We start from the raw sequence: 22191 nt of genomic DNA, 5'->3' as shown, positions 1-22191 counted from the left end.
CGCAGGGGCCACTGTTCAGTGCGGAAGAGGAGTTGTTGCCCAACAAAAGAAAGACGCAGTTTGTTGGCAGTGGGGGTTTTTGTTTTCGCCAAGTGACCTGAACGATTTTCAAGTTTCAAAATGTGCAACGGCTGTGTGCAAAAAGAATACCCGGACCGGGTAGGTTGATTTACATGTTTCTGTTAGCTAGTTCTGACGTTTACCAGCATTTCATAGACGTTATATCTCGGTGTGTGTAGAGGTAATACATGCAACGTTAACCAATCGCCTCAAACGACACACTGCTCCAACATTTAGGACATTTAGGGCATCATCGAAAAAGCCAAAGTCGTGACTTGCGATGCTCTTCCTGTGCATTCTTGCTCAGGGCAACACTTGTCTGGAGAACGGCTCCTACCTGATGAACTTCCTGGGCTGCGCCAAGTGCAACCACAGGGACTTCGTGCTGATCAGCAATAAAGCCACAGAGGAAGAGGATGGAGAGGAGATCATCACATATGACCGTTCGTCATTGTTCTTATGCTCCTGACGCATGTTCACCGTCCAGGTTTCATTTGATGTCACATGTGCTGATTGTAGATGTCACGTGACATCTGGGTTTGTTTTGCAGGTGTTTAGAGTACCCTAAATGTAATCTAAGGTCACGTTATTCGGTTATTGACTTAATGCTGCAGCATGCAGTGGTGTTTAAAGACAATAGTGTGCTGCCATCGTTGTGGAAACAGCTTGGGTTAGACACGTTTTCCTGTTTCAACACGCAGGTTCCTCCATGTTTTCCCAGTTTAGTTTGGAGGAATTTGGCACCTGGAGGCGTCTGAATGGGTTTGGCTACGCTATACAGTGTATTTATTGTGAAGAAAAAAAAGCACCCACATCTTTTGTAATAATCCTAATCCTTCGACTATCCCTTTCTTCCTCCAGATGTTTGCAAAACATGTGACCATGTTGTTGCCAGGCATGAATATACTTTCTCTGTCGTTGATGAATACCAGGTAATGTCTTTCCACAGAATTCATGGTTAATTGTTGCCCCTGTATCGCCGTTTAGTATGTTTATAAAGTCTGTTTGTGTGTTGTCCAGGAGTACACGATGCTCTGCATGCTGTGTGGAAAGGCCGAGGACTCAATCAGTGTGTTACCAGATGACCCCAGACAGTCTGCACCGCTCTTCTAGATCTCTAACTTGTAGGTCATGATTTGCTTTTCAAATCAAGTGTCACCACCACGGACGTGTTGATGGCGTTGTTCCAACCCTTTAAAAAAAAAAAAAATCCTTTCAAGGTTTTATTTAAACCATATTTTAAGCACATGGCTGTTTGTAAACTTGTGTGCTGATATCAGTTGAGCAGGACATACAACCTTTTATTATCTCCTATTACACAACACAAATATTCTGTATGTGAACTGAAAATGTACTGTAAATAAACATTTCTTTACAACAGTATTTTTATCAGCTCATGTGGTTATTTATTTTTGCCAAATAACAGTCTGGCTCATTGCCACCAAACCGTCTGAAGTGAGCCAGTCTTAATAGTTCTGAATTTATTTGTGAAGGTGCTTGAGATAAAACCTCATTCCTAATACTGGAAATGGCAATGACAACAACAAAAAACTCACAAGAAAGCTATCATAGACGGCAAGCTAATCTGCTATTATTTCCACGACAGCTGGTCAAAGTTCCAGAACAGCTATTTATTGAAAGATTGTTTTTGTTAATAAAGTTGCTTGTTATATTGTCAAGATCTGGACCTTTTGATGTAATTTCAGTTTCTTTCATAACCAACCTGCATCAGCCCTAACCCCTTGTATATACATCAACTTTATTACATACATAACCACTGGTAAACCTGGTTAGTGTTTTGGGATACATTTGTAAGCCTGGATTTCGTATAGCAAAGCCCAAAGGATGATTAATGTTGCCGATATTTTAAAGAAGTTTGGATTAAATCAGTTTGGAGATGTAATGTCTGTCTACGCATTGCGCAGGTGGAGGCTTCATTTCACTTGTCATCTGGGACTCCCATCATCCAGTCACCAGCGCGTCAGCAGTCTCTTGTGCTCACAGGGACGTCTGTCGAAAAAACAGCTGCTTCAACAGAATCTGACAAGCGATTGTTCTCGGGGGAACACGCTGCAGTCCGAGTTGATGGGACTTAAGTTAAACTTGAGCATAACAACATTACATTATCATTTGCGCATTTTCAGTCGAGATTTTTATGTCTGGCTTTTCCCATTGATCTCATCACCGATGATCAGTGCTGCAAAACGTGGGACCATTTCTTCCGTGAGAACTAGTTCTAATAAAATTCATCTGGATTATCCAGACTAACTGGGGCACCGTTTCCATTACTGTGCCACAGAACAAATTCCATTCAATTGTATCAAGATAGTGACATAAATCTCAGACAGACATCATTGCACTCAAGGTTCGAAGTACTGAGAAGCATTAGTTGCACTGACCCTTTATTCACAACGTAAACAGTCTGGTGTAACCAGGAATAAATATTTTTTTGAGATCTGGCATTTATTGAATCTACTTATTTTAATATATATTTTGAACCGTGATAAAAATCAAATGCAACAATCAGACAAATAGGTTCCACTGGTGTCCGTTTTCTTCCCTTACCACTTGATGTAAGAAATAAAATTGCACATCAATGCTGGTCTACATTATGATGTATTTCGATCAGAAGCAGTTCAATAAAAATACAATGTCTTAGCGGATTGTACAAATGAATACAAAATAAAATAATTAGCAATGATACCCATGCACTTTTACAATATTTAAGTATGAGTGCACGTACATGTACATTCTAATATGCGGATGCCTTTTGCATGACATATTTTCTAGCAAAGTAAAAACATATTACTACACTGATGTGTCAAATGATCAATTCATTGTCACATACAATAATTCATCTACATCTTTTACAGGAGTGAGGTCAACATGGGGCACCACGCCCTGGTTCTGTTCATGAATGCCAATGTTTGTATCCTGCTTGTGTTATTTACTGTTAAGTGTTCTTAATGTGACTACATGGTTTCTATTAGTGTTCAATATTCTCCTCATGGTACATATCTACAGTAAGCATCATTTTTACATCCGTCGAGTATTAAACATGATCTTTTTGGTCTCATATTAGGCCTTTATGGAGATTTAAGAGAAGTGAAATGAGAGGTAAAAGTTGGCAATCTTCAGGTTTTCTCAACCCTTTTTGTTTCAACTGCGGGTTTCAAGCCACATTGTCAAGTATTCTGAGACATCCAACAAATGAATAAATAAATAAATAAAATTTATACATTTTACATTACATTCCCTTGAGTAAATACCGTATTTACACATGCTATCAGCGACTGAATGTGAAACAATCTCTCGCTACATCTGGATCAGTCACTTGAGTGCCAAATACAGTCATCGACTCACTTTGCCGGAGCCTTTCCCCTCGTGGATCAGACCACTTCCCTTGGAGCTGTGGCCCCACTGACCCGGCCCCACTGACCCGGCCCTCCGGACCGGTCATGCGGGTGAGCGTGCCGAGGAGGAGGGGAGCCGGAGAAGTTGGATGGAGAGCGGCTGCGGCCCTGCACAGCCCCGACATCCCGGAGCTCATGGCGGGAGGGGGAGGAGCTAAGTGAGCGCTGCAAGGAGGAGGAGCTTCGAGGGCGAGGAGGAGGGCTGAAGAGCATCCCGCTTCGGTCCTGCATCAGCTGAGTCAGACTGGCCAGAAAGTCTGCATCATTTGTGCTACTGGCACGAACTCTTAACCGCCGTCTTCTGGAGAAAAGAACACAGGACGACATGATGACAACGCCTCCTGGAGGATTCCTCTTCCTCAAAGCTCTCTTTGAAGAGAAAATTAAGTTATAATCCTTAAAATGTCCAACAAATTCTACATTAAAAATAAAGAAGCATCTCTTCAGCAATTGGCATTTTATATTTTTGCATTCTTATTGTTTTCATTGTTAGTGGTTGAGTCTTCTAGTGTTGCACTAGATTCTAATTGCATAATGGATTACAGGATACAAGGAAGCAACGTTATGTTGCTGAAAACAGCTCGACTGTTTACAGTTCACTCTTCTAACACCGTTTATTAAAGAGCTCGCTAAGCTACTGCAAAGGCTAACTGAGCATTTCCTTCTGCTGCTTATTCACATTGAAAGCATTCACTAAAACACAATACGCCTACAAGAATAGATAAGAGTAACAATCAGCATTTTTTGACAGCAGAATTTAATCATAGCCCAAAACCATGTTTAAATTTCGTTTACTGATGTCTTAAATCAAATAAGAAAGCGGGAAATATTTTCATAGACTTCTATACAATCTGACTTCTTTTTGCATCCAAGAGTCGCCCCCTGTTGGCTATCAGAGAGAATACACATTTAAGGCACTTCCTCATTGGCTTCACTTTTCAGAGCCCAAGGTTGCTGCCTGATCAGAGCTGGAATAGCTTTACATATTTACCACCAAAGAAAAAAGACAAATTAACTGGTCATGTGGATCATTTGGTAACACCTTTGCAGCATCGTACCTGTTGTCCACACACGGGCGGATGGGTGGTTTCCCAGGTGGTGGCCGAGGTAGAAACCTGCTGGAGAGTAGCTCGGGTACAAAGGTGGCGCTCACAGGACGTGGGATCTTACTTTTACTCCCTGATGAGGAGGACAGAGAGAGAGGGTCTTCTCCTACACAGTCAGACCTGGAGCCTCGGTCTGAGAGGAGCCGGTCTCTCAGCAAAGCGCAAGGCAGGTTGTCACAGGACAGAGATGGAGAGGGTGAGTGGGTGGGGGAGCCAGGGACCGGACTGCTCCAGCGGTGACGCCTCTCCGTGTGGAGGTCCCTGCTTGGAGAGTCCAGGGGGTTGTTTGGGTCTCGTACTGGGATTCGACTCAATCTTGGGGATGAGGGAGAGTCTCTTCTCCGGAGCAGAGCTGGAGGTGGAGAGGAGGAGACGGTGACGGTGCTCTCCAGGGCACCTCCAGCTGTGTCAGCTTGAGGCTGCTGATTCGGCTCCGAGGAGCGATCAGGCAGACCAGAATCGCTCTCCGGGTCTCTGTCGTTTGTCAGATGAGCGGTGTAGCCTTTGGCTGAGCTCGGCACTGGAGCCAGGTCCAACCGCCCTCCATCTTTTAGGATTTCCACTGGGAGTTTTTCAGATTTATCAGATGGTGCCTCGAGTGGTATCGCACTGCTCCTCTCCTGTACAGGGGACTGCAGGGCACAGCTAGAGGACTGAGAAGAGTGTAATGATGGTTAGAGGGTGTGACCTGGAACAAGGTTTCACACACATATTTGAAAGGTTGTTCTTTTTACCGAAAACTTGGTAAAACAAATAAAACAACAAAAGATTTACAAGAGCACGTCTAAACATTCAAATAATACACACATGTTCTCAGTTGTTCTTAGTTGCAAAATTGATCAGAATCATTAAAAGTCGCCGTTGTGTTCCAGCATTATTCCAAGGTGGCTAACCATAGTTGGCCGTTATGCTTACATTGTAGATAACAACCTAAAATAGCTATTTTTGTTGCATTACATATTTGTAGCAGTTCAGTGAATAGCTCATAAAAGATTTAACTGATTGAGACTCCTGGAATTATCTACCATACCAAGCTGCAATACTCACTATATACTGTTGAACTCACAGCCTCTCCATACGCCAACAACATCTTTACATAAGAGTGTGTATTTTAGACATTTCTTATTTATTGTCCACACAGTATGTGAGTTAAATCTTATATATACTGTATATTTTCTTTTCTTTATAGTCTGTATTGTTTATATTCATTTGAGATTCCTGTGTTTTTAAATTGAGCGTCTCTGTATAGATTCCTGTGTTTTCTTAACCCTTGTGTTGCCTTCGGGTCATTTTGACCCGATTCAATATTTAACCTTCCTGTCGCCTTCGGGTCAATTTGACCCGATTCAATGTTTAATGTCGGTGTTCTTTCGGGAGTCAACAAACAAACATAAAGTACCTCACACTTAAACTTGGAAAACAATATTAATTCTAATAATTTTCTGGAGATTTTAATAGCTGGGGTCATATTGACCTCAAGGGTAAAATATGTTAGTAAATATAAAGGTAACAGGAGGGTGAAACATTGAATCGGGTCAAATTGACCCGAAGGCAACACAAGGGTTAAGATCAACTTGATTAAGACCTTGTAAGATGGTCAAACGCTCCAGAAAAGTAGAGCTTGATTTGCATTTGTTTTGTTAACTGGTAAACAACTAATTGCATTATTTCACAATCGTACTTTGAATTCATGCAAAAACAAATGCTTGGTCCCCCCTACCTGGTCCATCTGGGGTCTTCCCATGATCACAGAGGGCATTTGTCCCAGCATCCCCGGCAGCCGCCTGTAGCCCAGTAGCCACGTGCCGGGCATGGACATCTGCAACAGAACCGGACTGCTCGGCACGACTGTGGACTGGCCTTCCTGTGGCTCGGAGGACTGGTGTTCAGTCTCAGCAGGCGTGTGTGTCCCCGGCTTGTCCACATGCAGGGCCTCACCCGATGGCTTGGTGGCTCCAGAACCGCTTCCTTGCTCGAGCTCCAGCATCACCCACTCCTGAGAGTCTCCCTCTTGGGGCACGGGACTGAGGTTCACGGCCACAAAGCCACTACTTGCGGCGCCCTCTTCTTGCTCAGGCGTTGCGGTGCCAGAGTGTTCCTCGTTGCAGGAAGGCTGCTGGCCGTGAACCCCCTCAGGAATGGATTTCTCCCCCACTTGAGAAAGGACCGGCCGCTTGCCCAAGCTGAAACAAGATATTTGAAGTGTTATGGTTACCAAAAAAATACAAATTTGTTGAGCTGTTACAACTGTAGATGTTGTCATTTGATGTGTATGGAGTACTGACTAGGCCTCAAGGAAGCGTTCGATGGTGGGCTTGGGTTCCGGTGCAAGCCTCTTTTCAAACGCTAAGCTCTGACTGTGTCTCATCCTCCGGAGGAGAGGCGCCGCACGCTCCAGGAACATCGTCTCTGATCGCACCCGTCGAGGAGAACTCTGCATGGAGCCGGTGTTGGGGCTCTGGTTGCCCTGGTTCTGACTGTGTTCATCTTCACTCACCACCTGGGAAGAATGAATGAAAAAGAGACTCAAAAATGTAAATATTGCATTTGTATCCCCAGAAAGAAGCTGCAACACGTCATCCATTTCTTGATATGGCGAGGCAGACAGTCAGAAAGGGCTTTATCTGCAGTGCAGATAAACGATGCATCTCAATGCACAGGAAGAAGTTACATAAGAGTCCTATTTCAGCAGCAGGTAATAACATTCTACTTAGTATGTCCAGTAAACCACATTCCCCTGACCTTCCTGATCACAGGCTGGACATGTTTATGGTTGCGGTTGCGGTCCATCTCTTCCCATACATCTACACCAGGGGTGGTGGGTGTGGGGATGGGGGGGCAGTTGTCAGCATCACTGAGGCGCTCCCCTTGCAGGACATCCTCCGTGTTCTCCCTCTGCGGCTCGCCTGGCAACACTGAAGCATTGGCCATGCTGTGGAGGAGAGGGAAGGTCACCCTGTAGCTCGTTCCACAGCACAATTTACAGCAAACATTGTCAAAGGGATCTCCGACTGTGCAGATTTCAAGTCTAAAAAAAGCTGCAGCTATATATTTTTTTTAACACATATCCAACAGAGTGGGAAGGAAGTTTCAGAAGAAAGTGAAACTACAACAAGAAGAACTCAGAATAAATGGCTATATTTCAACAGTGACAGAGCTTTCTTCAAATACCCCAAGTAGGCCGGTGTGAGGCGAGTGAGCTGCTGAGCAGTGGTTGTTGCGGCAGTGGTGGTCAGCATATCCTCCGAATCACATTTCTCCCAGTCATAAGGTTCATTCTCCAGCACGCTGTTGCTCTTCATAGCATTTTCAAATATTGACATCAGGAGCTGTCAGAGAAAGCACAGGCGTCAGCATTCGACAGACAAACAGTGTGTGCAAAGTTTGCCAAACGAAGGATGGCCCACCTGATAGTCTGGCTTGGTGAAGTAGTCCAAGGTCAAGATGTGATCCAGAAAAGCAGTAAACTCTGAGGGAAGGTGCTTAAGCATGAGTAGGTGGTCATATGTCTCTTTCAGATTTCCTACTTGTTCCTGAGAGCAGAGAGGGATAAAATAAGATGTTTAATGGATCCACATTGTGTGAATTACAAACATACACGGTGTCATACATAGAGTCACGTACTTTGTCTTTGATTTTCCTCCAGGGCAGCTGACCGACCATGAATTCAACCAGCATGTAGAAGAGGGACCACAAGTCGTCATGACGACCCATTTCCTACAAATTAGAATACACAAATGTGATAAATTTCAAGGGGGAAATAAATGTGCATAGCGTGTATGTTTGGTGCACGCTCACCTTATTCTTATGAGCATTGATTGAAGCGTACCGCACAGTTCCTCTAAAGCCTGCCACAGGACGAGGCTGAAAGAGAATTAAGATATAATTTAATGAAAGATATTATGGAAAGATATTATACAAAGTTTATTGGTGATAAATAACATGATGGGGTATTTATAAACACTGTGTTGAAGGCAACTGAATTTAATGTTTAGTCTTAAAAGACATCTCCCGGTCCCGAGCATTTAAACCTTTTTGAGATGGTCATCCACAGACGTCATATGAGGTCACACAGCTGCCATGGGAAACTTGTTACATGAATTCAATGATCATATGGTGTGTACATTGTGTGCCTTTCACTCTGTGTTTCTATATATCCTACAAGCAGGATGACTCCCTAGTGCTGTAACAGTAAGTTAACTACAGAATAACTCATTATTATTTATTTTAAGAACTTTTTTCTGGTGAACATGCGAGACCAAACCTCTCAGGGGATGCCAGAGAAAGCTTTTCTCCGACAATAAGTAACTTGTGGAACCTTTTGTTAAAAAAGCAAAAACATTTCTTCAAGGAAGTTTAGACAGAGTACTTACTGGACGGACTTCCTGGCTGGAGTTGGTGAACTGACGGGCCAAGCCGAAATCAAGCATATAGCAGCATCTGCAGGTACTGGCTAGTCTTCCCATCGCAAAATTAGACTGTAATTGTGACAACACGGAAAAAGACAAGCATGTTTCAGTTAAACTGAGTGCCAAACAAAACATGATTTACAAACCACCAAGAGATTCAGCTCAACTTACAGGTTTAATGTCTCTGTGCAGGAATCCCACAGAGTGGATGCTTTCAATGGCCTCTAAAATCTGCTTGCCAAGTCTCAAAGTTGTGGAAACGGAAAAGATGCCTCGGGCCATGGTTCTACGCAAATCTGCCAGATTCCTCCCCTGAAGACAGTATCGATGTTCAGCATGTCACATGTATGACGCAGCGAGTGGGCTACGATAACGCACTAAATACTTGACCAACTTTGAGTGGTAAAATCCTACCTGGAGTTCCATCACCACGTAGTTGAAACGATCATTACGGCCACAGCCCACAAAGCGACAGACGTGGTCTTTGCCTGTTAAAGAAATATGAATCGTTTCAACTGAACTGCATAGCTGTCCATGTTTACGTCCCGTCAGCTGATATCATTCACTTATTGCAGTGCAGTAAGGAAATAAACTGGGACACACCTTTCTATCGATATCAGGCCATCATCTGGTAACACAACCGACAACATGCGTGATGATCTTTAGTGTTACCACCTTAGCTCATGAATTATTGGGGAAACTGTGCTACTTAGCAATTCTCCAGGGAAGGTCTGTAACTCTTGTCACTGACAAGGTGATAGCGTCGCTCACCCTGAAGCTTCTTCAGCACAGCCACCTCCATCTTCAGCACCTGTTTGGGTTGTTGAGCAGACTCCACCTTTAAGGCGACGGTGGCCTGGCTCAACTGATCCAAAACCTCGTAGATCTCTCCAAACCCTCCTCCACCGATCTTCCTCGTCTGAAAAGGGGGAAAGTCATTGTCAACCCAAAGTGAGGTGATGGAGAAATCACTTCTCCTCATTGGGCCATCTGTTTTTTATAAACATGATTTTGTGATTTCTCTTACCACTTTCCATCTGTCTCTGACCACGTCTGCCACTGACAGGATGTCTGTGTGCTCTCCAGCCCCACTCATCCTGAGTGCTCTCAGCTACAGCCTGCACCTGGCATCAGTGACGCAAGCCCCTCACTGAAAACTAGGGAACACATATTTAAAATGCAGGTCCATTTTTCTCTTTGAAAAAAACAAACACCTCTGCAGTCTGCATGCTTCCTCCCGGGCGTGCAAAGAGACAGAGATGCTGAAGCATCACCTGTGACGTGTTGTGGCAGAAACACGAGCAGAATGGGATTTAAACGGCCACCGAGGAGCGAACCTCAAATCTCACGTCGGAAACGACCACACGAGCCTCTCACTCTCACGAATACCAGATGGTGACGATAAGACAGGCAGTTAGCGTCGTTTGACTTGGACACAACACAAGCAGCATTCCCTGGTCAGAAACGGCCCCCCATCGACCTTTAGGAGGCTAATAACGTTCAATGCGGCGGCGGCGGTCCAGTAAACACGCTAGCTAGCATCCCGGAGGTAACAGAGCCTCTCGACCTCGTACCTCGCTGCGTGGCGCCATGGCGATCAGAGTTAAAATGCAAACAGTCCCCTCGCTCCCAGTCTGTTGTCGATTGGCAAGGTCATTCCAAGTAGTTGTTTATTTTCAGAAATGAGACGATAATGGTGATGGACCATAGCTGACGTTAGCTCGAGTTAGCCAGCTAGCCCGCTAACGGAGGAGGAGGAGTGATGCCCGATGCTCTGCCTCGCAGCGGCGCGGGTGACGTCACAGCTCTAGTCTTCTGATTGAGCCGCAAACTCCATAAAAAAAAAACTAAAAAATACTCCTGCAACCCCCGAGATACTGTGAGCGAGCTGGAGAACCACTGCATGCAACACGAAGCACAGCCAATGTGGTCCGAGCCGCTCACGGGACAGAAGAAGGAGCGCCGCATCGCTCAGACTGATCAGGTGTGATCATCATTATATAAAATCGCATATATCATTTTAGTAGCAAGGGCGTTGCGGGGATTTCTGGTAATCCTGATCAATTATTGATAAGCCTTCACCCTCGTGTCTCAACATCACCACTGGCCAACTGTGGTGGAAGTAGTACTCAAAAAGCGACAATACTACAGTGTACACATACTCTGTTAGAGGTCAAAATCATGCATTAAAGATTTAAAGACCTGCTCAGAATGTCCAATAGGTCAAGATAATGTGTATTATTTAGTTATTGATGCATCCATATGCACATCACTTTATTGTTGCAGCTGTTTAAGGTACATGTATGTCATACTATACTAAACTTGTGAACTCAATACAGTAGTGTCTTTATAATAATACATCATAATGTATTTAATCTGAATATGCAAATAAACTAAAAGTATCAAATAAATGTATATGAGTAAAACATCCAAATTGTCCTGGAGTAGAAGTATAATAAAGCATCACATGAATAACATAAATAATGCACCTCTAAACATTGGAATGAAGTGAATTCAAGATCTCTACAGAAGTTTGACAACAACTTGCAGTTTGTATTGAGGCCTTGTTCACATAATAGCACTGCATGAAAATAATTGAATTTGCCTCAACTATGTAACAAACTGCAAAGTCATAATGTGCAGCACTGGCCAATCAAATAGGTGCAAACATGCATTCCAGCTGAATGATCTTGTAATAGCTCCAGACCTGGATGAGCCGCTTCACGTAGAGATACACGCCGTCCCAGTGCCAGCTGGAGGTCGCAGTGTGACGAGGCAGCGATGCGATCCTGACGTGACACTTTCCTCGCGTCAGCGAAGCCTTGAAATTGTATCCAGAAAGAAAACAGGCACAAATCCGTCTGGCCACAGCTGCAGCTGTGCTTATGCAAAGACTTAAAATAGAATATAAATGTTTTGATGGATGATTTCCATTCCGGCCTTGTAAAAGAAAATAGTTTTAAAATAATTTATTTTATTTAGTATATATATATATATATATATATATATATATATATATATATATAAATAGTTTAACAATTTGCTGAGATAGCAGAATGTTAATATATAAATATCTTTGTAAAGAGTCTTTACATGTAGAATATAGTTTAAATAAATATTTTAAATAATCCTCATAATGGTCAGAGTAGACACACACACATACACGATCGTGTTTAAAACCACAACAAACTGTTTCCGTGGGACGAGGTGAGACTCCGCTTTCCGGGGCAGCCGTGACAACAAAACAAACGTACACGGATACCGCGATGGGAGGGGCCATGCGATCGGATTGGATAACAGGATGTGAGTTGGGCTGTTTTGGGGTGAGGCGGTGCGTTCCGGGGTCCACAACTTTATGCATGTTTGCGCAGTTTCTCAGCACTTCTTCGATATCCCGGATAAACCCAAACACGCCGTTCTAACTCTCGAGGCTTGTCAGCAACGTGTTAAAACCAGTCAGAAACACAGCAGCGCGGGCCGCAGCTCGGCACCGTCTCCACACCGCCCGCCCATCTCATGTGCGGTCTTACTCGCTGATGCGGGGAGAAAGTTGTGGACATTTTTTTTCTTCTCTCCCGAGCTGCACGGTTTTACGGATACAGTGTGCAGGATTGTCACCACAGCGTTAACGAGCCTCGCCAGCGCGTCGTGATTCTGGAGTATGTGCTCGTGGGATTGTCAACACGCCTGTGCGCCATATTGTGCGCTGTGAAACTCGAGGGAAAGTTGTCCGAGTTATGACATTTGCTGCGCACAATCCTGTCATGGAGCTGCATGCAGTCGACTTTGATCGGAACCAAAGTGACTCCATGGAGCTGGCCATGGAGACTTCCGTGCACCACTGATAAGGTAGCCGATATAACCTCCACTGTGTGTAACTCCTGCTCACTGTATTGCCTAACAGCGCTCAGACGCTTCCTTATTGCTGAGTTTTAACATAACATCACTGACTTTCGCTCGGGTGATTGCACGAGCTCCTCCGTTTCCTGTATTTCTTGTTATGGCAAATGGCAGCTACCCAGTAAGCGCCTCCTTGTTGCTTGTTGGCCGCGTTTCAAAACTTCTCTAGCTCCTAGCGTCCTGTCCGCATGCACTTGGACGTAAACGTCGACCCGTAGGTTTCGCTGCTCCGGCAGACTGACTGGTTTTCACTTTACGGACTAGGCGACTTGCTCGTTGTAGGCCTCGATTTCCTCTTTGCAACATACGACTGAAAGGCGACTGAGAAAAATGTGAGTGCTTGTCGTCCGAGAAAAGGAAAGTGTCTAACTACTCCTTTCTCTCACAAGGTCCGACACCATAAAGAGGATGAGAAGAAAGGACGGCAAACCTCAGATTTGATTCTGGAAAGAGGTTGCATGCTCCCCCACCCTGCACTTTCCTTTGGGATTTGTATTTCCTCCCAAATACCTCTGTATACACAATTGAACACATAATTCCTCAACCACAGGCTTTGAAAGCCCACTACAGAGGCAGCACCATTTTGCACGCTCAGAGATCAAGATTGAGAGTTGTGACTCCAACATTACCTTTTTTAATATTACTATGAGTCTTCCATCGCAAGTTAATACTGACAAGAGTGGCAAGCATCGGGCTGCGGCCATGAAAGAGCCTGTGCAGCATTCAGGGGAGGTTTATTGTGGTATGGGACCTCCGGCTTTAGAGTCAAGCCACACTGACTCTGCTAGCAGCTCTGGTGTTTACAACCCAGAGAAAGGGCCTCAAAGTCTACCGCACTATCAACAGGGTACTCCAGTAAAGTGGACCCACCAGGACTCTGCACAGGCCCCCGGCTGGTCTCAGGAAGCTCCTGTTCAAGCCTGGGGGCAGAACTTTGGCCCCTATATGAGTGGAGTGAATGTCAGGGGTCAAATGGCGTTCCACAAAGGAGTCAATGAGCCCGTAGCTCTGCCAATCGGGGGAGAAAATCAACTGCCAGGACCGGTTGAGGGTTACAGAGATGCCACCCAGGGTCCAACTCAGGGGAGGGGGATCGAGTGGGAGCAGCACGCTGCGGCTGCAATGCACCAGGCTCAGCTGCAGGCGTATCAAAACGCTCACAAAGGCGTGGAGCTCCAGGGTCAGTCCCACTCACCGGCTCACCCTGTGCAGGAGTCCATGCTGCAGCCCTTCCAGACAACATTTAGGCCCGGCAAGCAACAGTTTTCATCAGGTTATTACTCTGTTTTTCCAGGCAACAAGGGAATGCCTGGTCTGGCGTACGCCGAGCAGCCTAAAACTCAACAGCAGCTGCTAAACCAGATGCAGCAGCAGCAGCAACAGCAGCAGCAACAAATGCATCACCACCATCATCAGCAGCAGCAACAGCAGTTGCAGCAGCAGCATCAACTTCAGTTGCAGCAGCGGCAACATTTGCAGCAGCAGCAGCACCACATCCAACAGCAGCAACAGCAACAACTGCAGCAAATGCAGCAACAGTATCACCAGCAACAGATACAGGAGCGACAGCAACAAATGCAGCATATGCAACAGCAGCAACAAAATGTGCCACAGCAAGAAGCAACGCAACCACAGATGCAATCAAATCAGCAACAGAACCAAAACTATGTGACTTCTCAGCCTCCTGATCTCGGGCCACCGATCATCACTCCCAAGGAGGAAGTGCTGTCAGTGAAGCAGGAACCAGGGGCTCAAACCTGTGACGTTTCTCCCGTTGCCGGTCCGTGCACCGAGAAGCTCGCCACAAATCCCGAAGAGCCTTCAGATTCACAGGCTGCCCCTCGGCGTTCACGTCGCCTCTCTAGAGACGGCCAGTCCCCGCTGGGACCCCCTTCGTTAAACATCTGGTCTCAGGCTCCCAAAGATCCTCCGCCATCCCAGAATGGAGTGGCGGGCACTCAGGCTGTGAAAGGAGGGGAAGTGACAACAGGAGGGGTCATCCGTCGGAGAAGGAGGGCGTCGAAGGAGATCAACTTGGAGACTTTGGCCCAGAAGGCATCAGAAATGGAGTCTCTACCTGCTAAAATGGTCAAGGTTAAAATCACTCATCGCACCGTCATTGATTATATATTTCTAGGGAATTTTTTTGCGGCAAAATAGCCATTACAATACTTGTTTTAGGCAGATTGTAGTTGAGGAAGAAAGCCAAAAGCAGATAATCTATGCATGTAAAAGCTAATCTGGTGAGGTTGGTGAGCAGCTGCACAAAGAGGAAGAAGCTTGTTTCTATGCCGAACTTCCCTATAGCTTCCAAAGTCATGTTCTTGGGCCGGTAACTTGATTCCCACAGCTGTTGATTCCCAGCTATAGCAGGTTGTTTAACAAGTGTGTCCAGTCAAACTTTACAAGACTGTCGTACTGGTGCAACCTGAAAAACTGCAATTAATGAAGATTCCTCCTTTTGGATTTGGAAGAATGCTCCTGTAAGAAAGATAATACTTTCCATGTGTTTTTTGCAACAGTGTCACACGCACTGAGACCGGCTTCTTTATTTTCTGTTGAGCAGTTTCGTGAAACAGACACCAAAAACGTGAACTAATTTAACTCGGTGTTGTTGGCACAGGCAAGTCAAGTTCTCTCCCCTCAGGGGTTCTAAGGCTTGTGCTCGGGTTTTTGTGCAGAGTGCGCATGCTGAACGCTGGAGCATGTCTGCACACCTCCACATTCCTTAGCCTCCATCCCATCATTCAGCAGCGCTAGGGAGGGACTGTGCTGTCAACCTACACTCCTAGAATTCCCAACACACAACAAACTGGTTTAATAATGCTGTTCACAACCCAATCAACACATTTGTGGGTTGCGGGCATAAGATTCAAGCGCGTCTCCAGTAATTTTGTTCTGAATCGTTTCACTGACACTAATAGAATTTGGGATTGCTTAATTTTTTCCACCAGCATGACCAGACAAACCGTGGAGGTATATTCACTGAATACTATGGAAATACTACATTTCTACGGGTTCAACTATGTTAAAGTTGGATTTTGCTGTTTTGCATTGTCATTTTTGACTGAAAAAAATGGGGTTACTAACCATTTATAATTGTCTAGTTATTCATGTGTTGGCTTTTTTACACTTCTTTTTCACGGACTTAGCTATTAATAATTTTTTTAATATATATTTTCATTTATTTATTATAAAAATAATTCATGATTGCAGTCCTAATATCATGTATTATATATATATATATAAAAAACACATTGTATTCAGGAAGACAATTAATTATTTTGTAGATCGTTTGAAAATGAGACCATATCTCTCCTTTAAAAAAAATAGAGAATTATATATATATATGAGAGAGAGAATTATTTTAATCTCTTCTCCTTATTCGCTGCTTCTTTTCTGAATCTTCTCTTTCCCCCTCTCCTTATCTACCCTCTTTGCTTTGCTGCCTCAGCAGGAGGACGGCTCTTTAGGCAGACCGGGCTCGATGGTGCCTCTGGTCATCCCCGTGTCGGTGCCGGTGCACAGGAGTCAAATGGATCCTCAGGGGGGCTGGACTCATGCTCTACTGGGTCAGGGGGAGCGGCCTGCAGGAACATCCGATCGCAAACCTTCTGTCATCGTGGCTCGTCGGCGATCGCTCAGAAACTCCATGATCGACGGTTTTGGGCAGGTCAGTACTGTCAGGAGATGACATTGGCATCTCTTTGTTTACTAATTACTATGTTTACCAGAGATGTGTTAATAAAAAGAAAAACAAATGTCTCAAGTAAGGACATCTTAGTGGACTAAAACCATTCTGAGGGGATAGCCGTGCTCTTCACTGATCATAGTGTACGCATGTTTGAGGAGTTTGATATCAACCTCGTGCCTTACGGTTCAATATGAAAATAGACCGCAGCCGAGCAGTATAATGTATACAAAAGTCATGTCTCTTGATGTTTATTCAGTCTCATGCCACTTTACATTACTACCTCGAGACCCCTTGAGATGCAGGTCTCTGGTACGTTTCTCACATGACAAGTAGGCTCAGAAGTTTGCCTTTGAGCTCTGAAAACCTCCACGGGAACCAATTTGACATGTTTGTGGTTTCGAGGATTGTGTGACTCATTAACTCTCCAAAACCGTTTTTCAAACTGGGTGTGTAGGTTCACAGTGAAGCCTCATTCAGCCAGCACAAAATGTCTTACTATGTCATTGTTATTAAGATGTGGCAATGTTTTGGGCACATGCCCCGTGTTCGTCCTTTTTGAAAATATGACCAATGACAGCCCAGCAAGTGATGCTCTGGTCCAATCAGATGTGGATAAACTCTATGCGCCTTCAAGTCCTGTTTTTTTTACCAACGGCAAACACACCATGAGCGGCTTCTTTGCCAGAAAATCATCAGGAGAACGGAAGATTTATCCGTTCACAGGGCAAACAAACTCCAGTTGTCTTAATAAAGAAGCCAATGAACAATATTTGCAACCCAATCTGCTAACGATGGGGCTCAGTGAAATAGGTGACCTTGCAGTTTGTCACCTGCAATTCATCGTCGAAGAGGTATGTCATATATCTGTGCGATATTATAAAAAATACCATTCTAACAAGTGTACAGAACTTCGTAACAGTTGCAGCAAATGCACCTTGCATGTACGTCGTGCTCAGGAGAAGCAGAAAGAAAAATAACTTTCTCAAGGTCTGATCAAACCCTCCCTCTTCTGTTTTAGGATGGGGAAAACGATTCAGGGCTGGACGAGGATGGAAAATCGAAATTTAAGCGCCGACCTCGCCCAGAGCCTCTCATCATCCCTCCGCACAGACCATCCACCTTCATCCCTCCATCCCTCTACTCCAGCATCACCTCCTACCAGAGCAACCTGCGCTCACCTGTCCGCCTGCCGGACAACCCCCTCACCATGCCCCCGTACACACCTCCACCCATCCTGTCTCCGGTGCGCGAGGGCTCGGGGCTCTACTTCTCCGCCTTCCTGACCAACATTGCTGTAAGCAACCAAATCCTGCCGCCACCCCCGCCTACGACCAAATCTACGATGCGCAGTCTGTTGCATTCCAGTAAGTCCCAGTGGTTGCTTTTAAAGTCTACTCGTGGCCTTCCCCGATGACGTGTGAAAAGGAGATTTTATATTTGTATTTTCAGCAAGTTCAGAAATCACTCCTCCGGTTCTGTCCTTGATGACTGATGCCACGCCTGCGAGCCTTGAGCCGTAAGTACAGTCACCAAAACAGGTTTTCAAAATCGGTCCCAAACAACATAAATGTACTGGCATAACCAGAACTCTCTTTCATTTACTTTTTTTGTACGTGTGCAGACGTATCAACATCGGTCAGAAGTACCAGGCAGAAATTCCAGAGTTACAGGAGCATCCTTCCTCCCAGTTGGACCAGCACAAGGGGGACTTGGTTTGGCTCCCTATGGAGGACTCCCACCTCAAACATGGTGACCGCGAGAGCAGTCCGTCTCTGACAGCTACTATTTTTTTCTTTGTGTGGTTTGAATTATAAAATTTTTTTTTTACCATCTTCTCATCCACGCTAATCCTTTCAAACCATCATCATTCTCTGTTGTAGTGGAGGGCATGATGAGGATGGCTTGTTGCAGTGTGCTGCGGGGCGGAGGAACCAACCAGGAGCTGGTTTTACACTGTTTACATGAATGTGGAGGAGACTTCCTTGTGAGTTCAGTGATTCATAATCAAACACTCGATTGTCTGAAAATTGTCAGAACGGCTTTATTTTCACCGAAACGTCCAACTTGGTACTGTCGGAATAGTTTGATAGTGTTCAGGAATGCTGAGCATGTTCATGTTGTTCACTGATTATTCATGTTGTTCACTGATTATTCATGTTGATTTAAAGGAAACGCTGGGACGTTTGATGCTTCAGGACCCACTTTTCCCTCACGGTCATCCCCTGGCCTCTTATCACTACTCAGGTGAGCATCGACAGTAAAATAAAAGCTGTTTTATGGAAATCCCTTCGATAAATTCTCTGGCTGCCTTGGTCTCTTCATCTTCCTCCTTCTGTCTCTTCATCTTCCTCCTTCTGTCTCATATTCCTAACCACTCTTTCCAATGTTTCCTCATTTTCTCTTGTAAGATCACGTTCAATTTGCACTGTCTGGTTCACTCACAGGCTCCGACTGCTGGACTGCAGAAGAGAAGTGCTATTTCAATAAGGGGATCTCTGCCTACAGGAAGGACTTCTTTATGGTGCAGAAATTGGTACGCTGGTTAATGTCACCCCTCAGCATCAACGATTATGAATCGCTGTAAATCAATGATGTAATGGATAATTGGAAACGGACTACATCCTCTATGGGAAAGGAAGTAACTAGAGTTATGTGAAATGTGGTCCTTCCTTTCATAGAAACATGAACAGCAACAATACCTCGGGCATGAGTCAGACTGCCGCTCATTTGAAGCTCGGCTTTTTTTTAGTAAAATTCTGTAATGTGGAGATAAATAATTAATTATTTGTTCATAAAATTTGTAAGATGCATCTCAGTAAAACTGGTCATTTAACTATATTAAATTCTGCGTGTGTTTTTACTTTTTTATTTTTTCAAGGTGCAGACCAAGACTGTGGCTCAGTGTGTGGAGTTTTACTACACGTACAAGAAACAGGTGAAGATCGGTCGCAACGGGATTCTAACCTTCGGCCCTCCAGATTCACCTCAGGAGAAGCACAGCGAGGCTGTGGTGGACATTAAGGTAGAGTCCCCTTGGCTTTAATTAAAAAAATAAAATTAAGAAAATATCCTTTTTGAAAATAATAATCATAATGATGTCTTTGTTTTTCTCTGTTGTGAATCGTTGCAGAGTTCACAGCGGACAAAATATATTATTCAAGGAGAGCCGGAAGACGATAAGAGGAATGTCTCTTACGAGAGCAGCCATCAGGCGAGGATTGCTCAGTCGCTCCAGACTCACGACTACGTCAGTGTTTCCCTCCACATTCTAGTATCCGTCTCATAGTTCACCTCAGGCAACATTTTCTATTAACGAGATTGGGTTTAATAAATAAAGTGCAACACTAACATGACGTATTCTTGGTGCTCCAGGCAGGAACAATGCTGCTGACCAAAGAGCCGGACCCTGTGAGCATGGAGGCTCTCCACCCGTCGGCACCGCACAGACCTCCAGCTGAGCCCGCAGCAAAGAAGGGCAGAGCACCACCGAAGCCCCCGCCGGATCCCGACGCAATATTTCCGTGCAAGAAATGTGGCAGGTATATCAGAACCATCCGAGATGTGTCTTTATTCCTTACTTGGACTGCGATACGACGTCTAGCTTTTTAACTGACTGGTCCTCCGCCTGCAGGTAACTGTAAATGTTGGTTGCAGTCACAGTAGCCCATGTGGTTCACCCCATGTGGTTCGCCCCATGTGGTTCGCCCCATCGGGTTTATCTTCATGTGGGTACCCAAATTTGTATTAATAGGATGTAATAGGACATTGTGATGTAATTAATCACCTGAAGAAATAGACAAAATAAGATATGAGAAATATTCTGCCCTCTCTGTTTCGACGGGTACCAACATTGTGATAAATTGCCAGTCTAAAATTGACTTTTTTTCAAATTCACTGCAGTAACGTTTAGTTGGTAGGCACTGTCATGTTTTAATGGCATCATTACAAACTGTTGCCATTGTGTGTAATGTTGCGTGTTCTTCCATTTCCCATAGGGTGTTTTACAAAGTCAAGAGTCGAAGTGCCCACATGAAGAGTCATGCGGAGCAGGAGAAGAAGGCGGCAGCGCTGCGTCAGAAGGAAGAGGAGGAGCAAGCAGCAGCTGAAGCTCGGGCTAGGGTGGCGGCGGCAGCGGCGGCGGCAGCGGCGGTGGCAGCGGCGGCGACTGCTAATCAGGGAGGGAATGATGACGGAGTGACGGAGGAGGCGGAGGTCAGCAGCCAGGAAGACTCAACTGAGGGAGAGGATGACAAGGATGAAGACTGGCACTGAGAGACACAAATCCAGAGAGGAGAGACACCAATGAGAAGATGGATTGATGGAGGTCGAGTCAGAGAGGGAGGGATGAAAAAAAGATGTCCTGCCTCACCGAGAGCAGAAAAAAGACAAGAGCAGTGCTTTTCAAGTCTTCCTGTTAGTCGTCACACTCCCTGCTGACTGAGTGACCGTTAGCCAGTCAAACTTCACATCTTCACACTTTTTGTACCTTTTAAATATTCAGAGGAAGTTTATTTTTTTGTAAATGCACTTATCCCGTTTGCTTCTGCTTTTGCCAATATTGCCTTTTTATATCCATTATTTAATTGAATTTAATGTCTAAATATTATACAGTTTCATGGTGTGGATTTAATGGTTATATGATATTTCATAAGATAATCAGAATGCCTGTTGAGCAACAAATCATCAAGATCAAAGCTATCTTACACTTCTCAGTAGCAGCCCTTTTTAATAAAGATAGAGTAAGAGCTAGTATTTATCTTTTTCTTGGGAAAATACTGTGGTGAGTTTTGCCGAATTTCCCCCAGCTTTTTAGGTTGGTTGCACACTTATTTTGTACAACTAAGGGACCTTTTGAAATGAATATGTACAAAAAAATATATATGAGATGGCCATATATTTATGATACTGCATTTTTTGCAATGATTTTGGTAATATAAAAACTAATCATGTCAGCTGCAATAAGACTTGTGAATTGAAAAGTTTATTAAAATCTGCTACTGTTCAGAGAAATGTATTTATTTTTTTCGATCAATGTTTAGTTTATGGATGCAATACTTTGTTAACCCAGCAGGTGGAGGCAGTGGTTCAGTATTTGGCTTAATATTTCCTTCGCACACATGGGTGAGTTTAGATCAAAAGTAATTGTTTGTCGTATAAATTAAGATAAACTTGGCTGAAATTTTGTGAGGATTAATTTGTCATTTTATACAGTATCTCTTTAAATCTTAACATTTAAAATATTGCTTAAAAGGCTGTCTTCACACCAACATCTACATCTACTGAACAACTCCAAATACTCAATATTCACAGGTGTGAGCAGTATGCTAGAACGGTTCCATAATCATTTTCAGATGAAGGGTTGTGACGCCAAACTCTTCTTCAGACGGGTGTGGAGACATAACGTAGACATTTAAAGAGTGTTCCTAGTCAGGGGACGTGCCTGTCGCCCTCAGGATATAAGATCATGGAGGACAAGATGTCCCCGTCTCCCATTTCATCACTGACCTATCAAACGTTGTCAGCTCTCAATTACTTTTACACAGAAGCCAGCTGGAGAAGCCCGGGGGGAACACTGCTAGCCTTAACAAAAGGCATTAAGAATGCAAGAA

At 44.4% G+C, this 22191-nt stretch overlaps 3 protein-coding genes across 11 annotated transcripts; 2 read left to right on the top strand and 1 right to left on the bottom strand.

Annotated features, from left to right (window-relative positions):
- The first annotated feature begins 14 nt into the window (after positions 1 to 14).
- Positions 15 to 1443, top strand: churc1 (churchill domain containing 1). The gene is made up of 4 exons (XM_056427384.1): positions 15 to 159; positions 368 to 503; positions 922 to 992; positions 1081 to 1443. The coding sequence occupies exons 1-4, from the start codon at positions 121 to 123 to the stop codon at positions 1171 to 1173; spliced, it is 339 nt and encodes a 112-aa protein (XP_056283359.1). The 5' UTR covers positions 15 to 120; the 3' UTR covers positions 1174 to 1443.
- On the bottom strand, positions 1341 to 11850 carry ttbk2b (tau tubulin kinase 2b). 4 transcript variants are annotated; one of them, XM_056427376.1, is made up of 16 exons: positions 10563 to 10864; positions 10016 to 10145; positions 9760 to 9907; positions 9403 to 9476; positions 9160 to 9300; positions 8953 to 9057; positions 8378 to 8443; positions 8204 to 8296; positions 7987 to 8112; positions 7751 to 7908; positions 7322 to 7511; positions 6865 to 7079; positions 6300 to 6762; positions 4532 to 5232; positions 3424 to 3774; positions 1341 to 2070 (listed from the first exon to the last, which is right to left on the bottom strand). In XM_056427376.1, exons 2-15 carry the CDS (start codon positions 10082 to 10084, stop codon positions 3450 to 3452), a joined length of 2874 nt encoding a protein of 957 aa, XP_056283351.1. In that variant the 5' UTR covers positions 10085 to 10145; positions 10563 to 10864; the 3' UTR covers positions 1341 to 2070; positions 3424 to 3449. The 4 variants fall into 4 exon arrangements, with proteins under 4 accessions (XP_056283351.1, XP_056283350.1, XP_056283349.1 ...); XM_056427375.1 differs by lacking the exons at positions 1341 to 2070; positions 10563 to 10864 and adding an exon at positions 11696 to 11850 and having other exon boundaries at positions 2427 to 3774; XM_056427374.1 differs by lacking the exon at positions 1341 to 2070 and having other exon boundaries at positions 2427 to 3774.
- Positions 11851 to 12749: 899 nt separating this feature from the next.
- On the top strand, positions 12750 to 21592 carry mideasa (mitotic deacetylase associated SANT domain protein a). 6 transcript variants are annotated; one of them, XM_056428479.1, is made up of 14 exons: positions 12750 to 12837; positions 13278 to 14068; positions 14183 to 14982; positions 16343 to 16561; positions 17601 to 17946; positions 18032 to 18098; positions 18204 to 18331; positions 18463 to 18566; positions 18751 to 18826; positions 19027 to 19115; positions 19461 to 19604; positions 19713 to 19829; positions 19955 to 20121; positions 20578 to 21592. In XM_056428479.1, exons 2-14 carry the CDS (start codon positions 13534 to 13536, stop codon positions 20852 to 20854), a joined length of 3069 nt encoding a protein of 1022 aa, XP_056284454.1. In that variant the 5' UTR covers positions 12750 to 12837; positions 13278 to 13533; the 3' UTR covers positions 20855 to 21592. The 6 variants fall into 6 exon arrangements, with proteins under 6 accessions (XP_056284454.1, XP_056284452.1, XP_056284451.1 ...); XM_056428477.1 differs by having other exon boundaries at positions 13278 to 14976; XM_056428476.1 differs by having other exon boundaries at positions 13278 to 14982; positions 16346 to 16561.
- The last annotated feature ends 599 nt before the right edge of the window (positions 21593 to 22191 follow it).

Source organism: Pseudoliparis swirei, chromosome 12 (genome assembly GCF_029220125.1).
Source record: "Pseudoliparis swirei isolate HS2019 ecotype Mariana Trench chromosome 12, NWPU_hadal_v1, whole genome shotgun sequence".
NCBI lineage: Eukaryota > Metazoa > Chordata > Actinopteri > Perciformes > Liparidae > Pseudoliparis > Pseudoliparis swirei.
This window is presented reverse-complemented; position numbering and strand designations above follow the sequence as displayed.

Bases quoted from the DNA above. Each gene is read 5' to 3' on its own strand.
- mideasa (XM_056428474.1), top strand. From the start codon at position 13,534: ATGAGTCTTCCATCGCAAGTTAATACTGACAAGAGTGGCAAGCATCGG. The intron at 18,827-19,026 runs GTGAGCATCGAC...GTTCACTCACAG, and splicing joins GGCCTCTTATCACTACTCAG to GCTCCGACTGCTGGACTGCA. The intron at 20,122-20,577 runs GTATATCAGAAC...CATTTCCCATAG, and splicing joins CCGTGCAAGAAATGTGGCAG to GGTGTTTTACAAAGTCAAGA.
- churc1 (XM_056427384.1), top strand. From the start codon at position 121: ATGTGCAACGGCTGTGTGCAAAAAGAATACCCGGACCGG. The intron at 504-921 runs GTTCGTCATTGT...TTCTTCCTCCAG, and splicing joins GGAGATCATCACATATGACC to ATGTTTGCAAAACATGTGAC. The intron at 993-1,080 runs GTAATGTCTTTC...TGTGTTGTCCAG, and splicing joins CTGTCGTTGATGAATACCAG to GAGTACACGATGCTCTGCAT.
- ttbk2b (XM_056427375.1), bottom strand. From the start codon at position 10,084: ATGAGTGGGGCTGGAGAGCACACAGACATCCTGTCAGTGGCAGACGTG. The intron at 9,477-9,759 runs GTGAGCGACGCT...TTTCTTTAACAG, and splicing joins TGTGCTGAAGAAGCTTCAGG to GCAAAGACCACGTCTGTCGC. The intron at 9,301-9,402 runs GTAGGATTTTAC...TACTGTCTTCAG, and splicing joins ACGTGGTGATGGAACTCCAG to GGGAGGAATCTGGCAGATTT.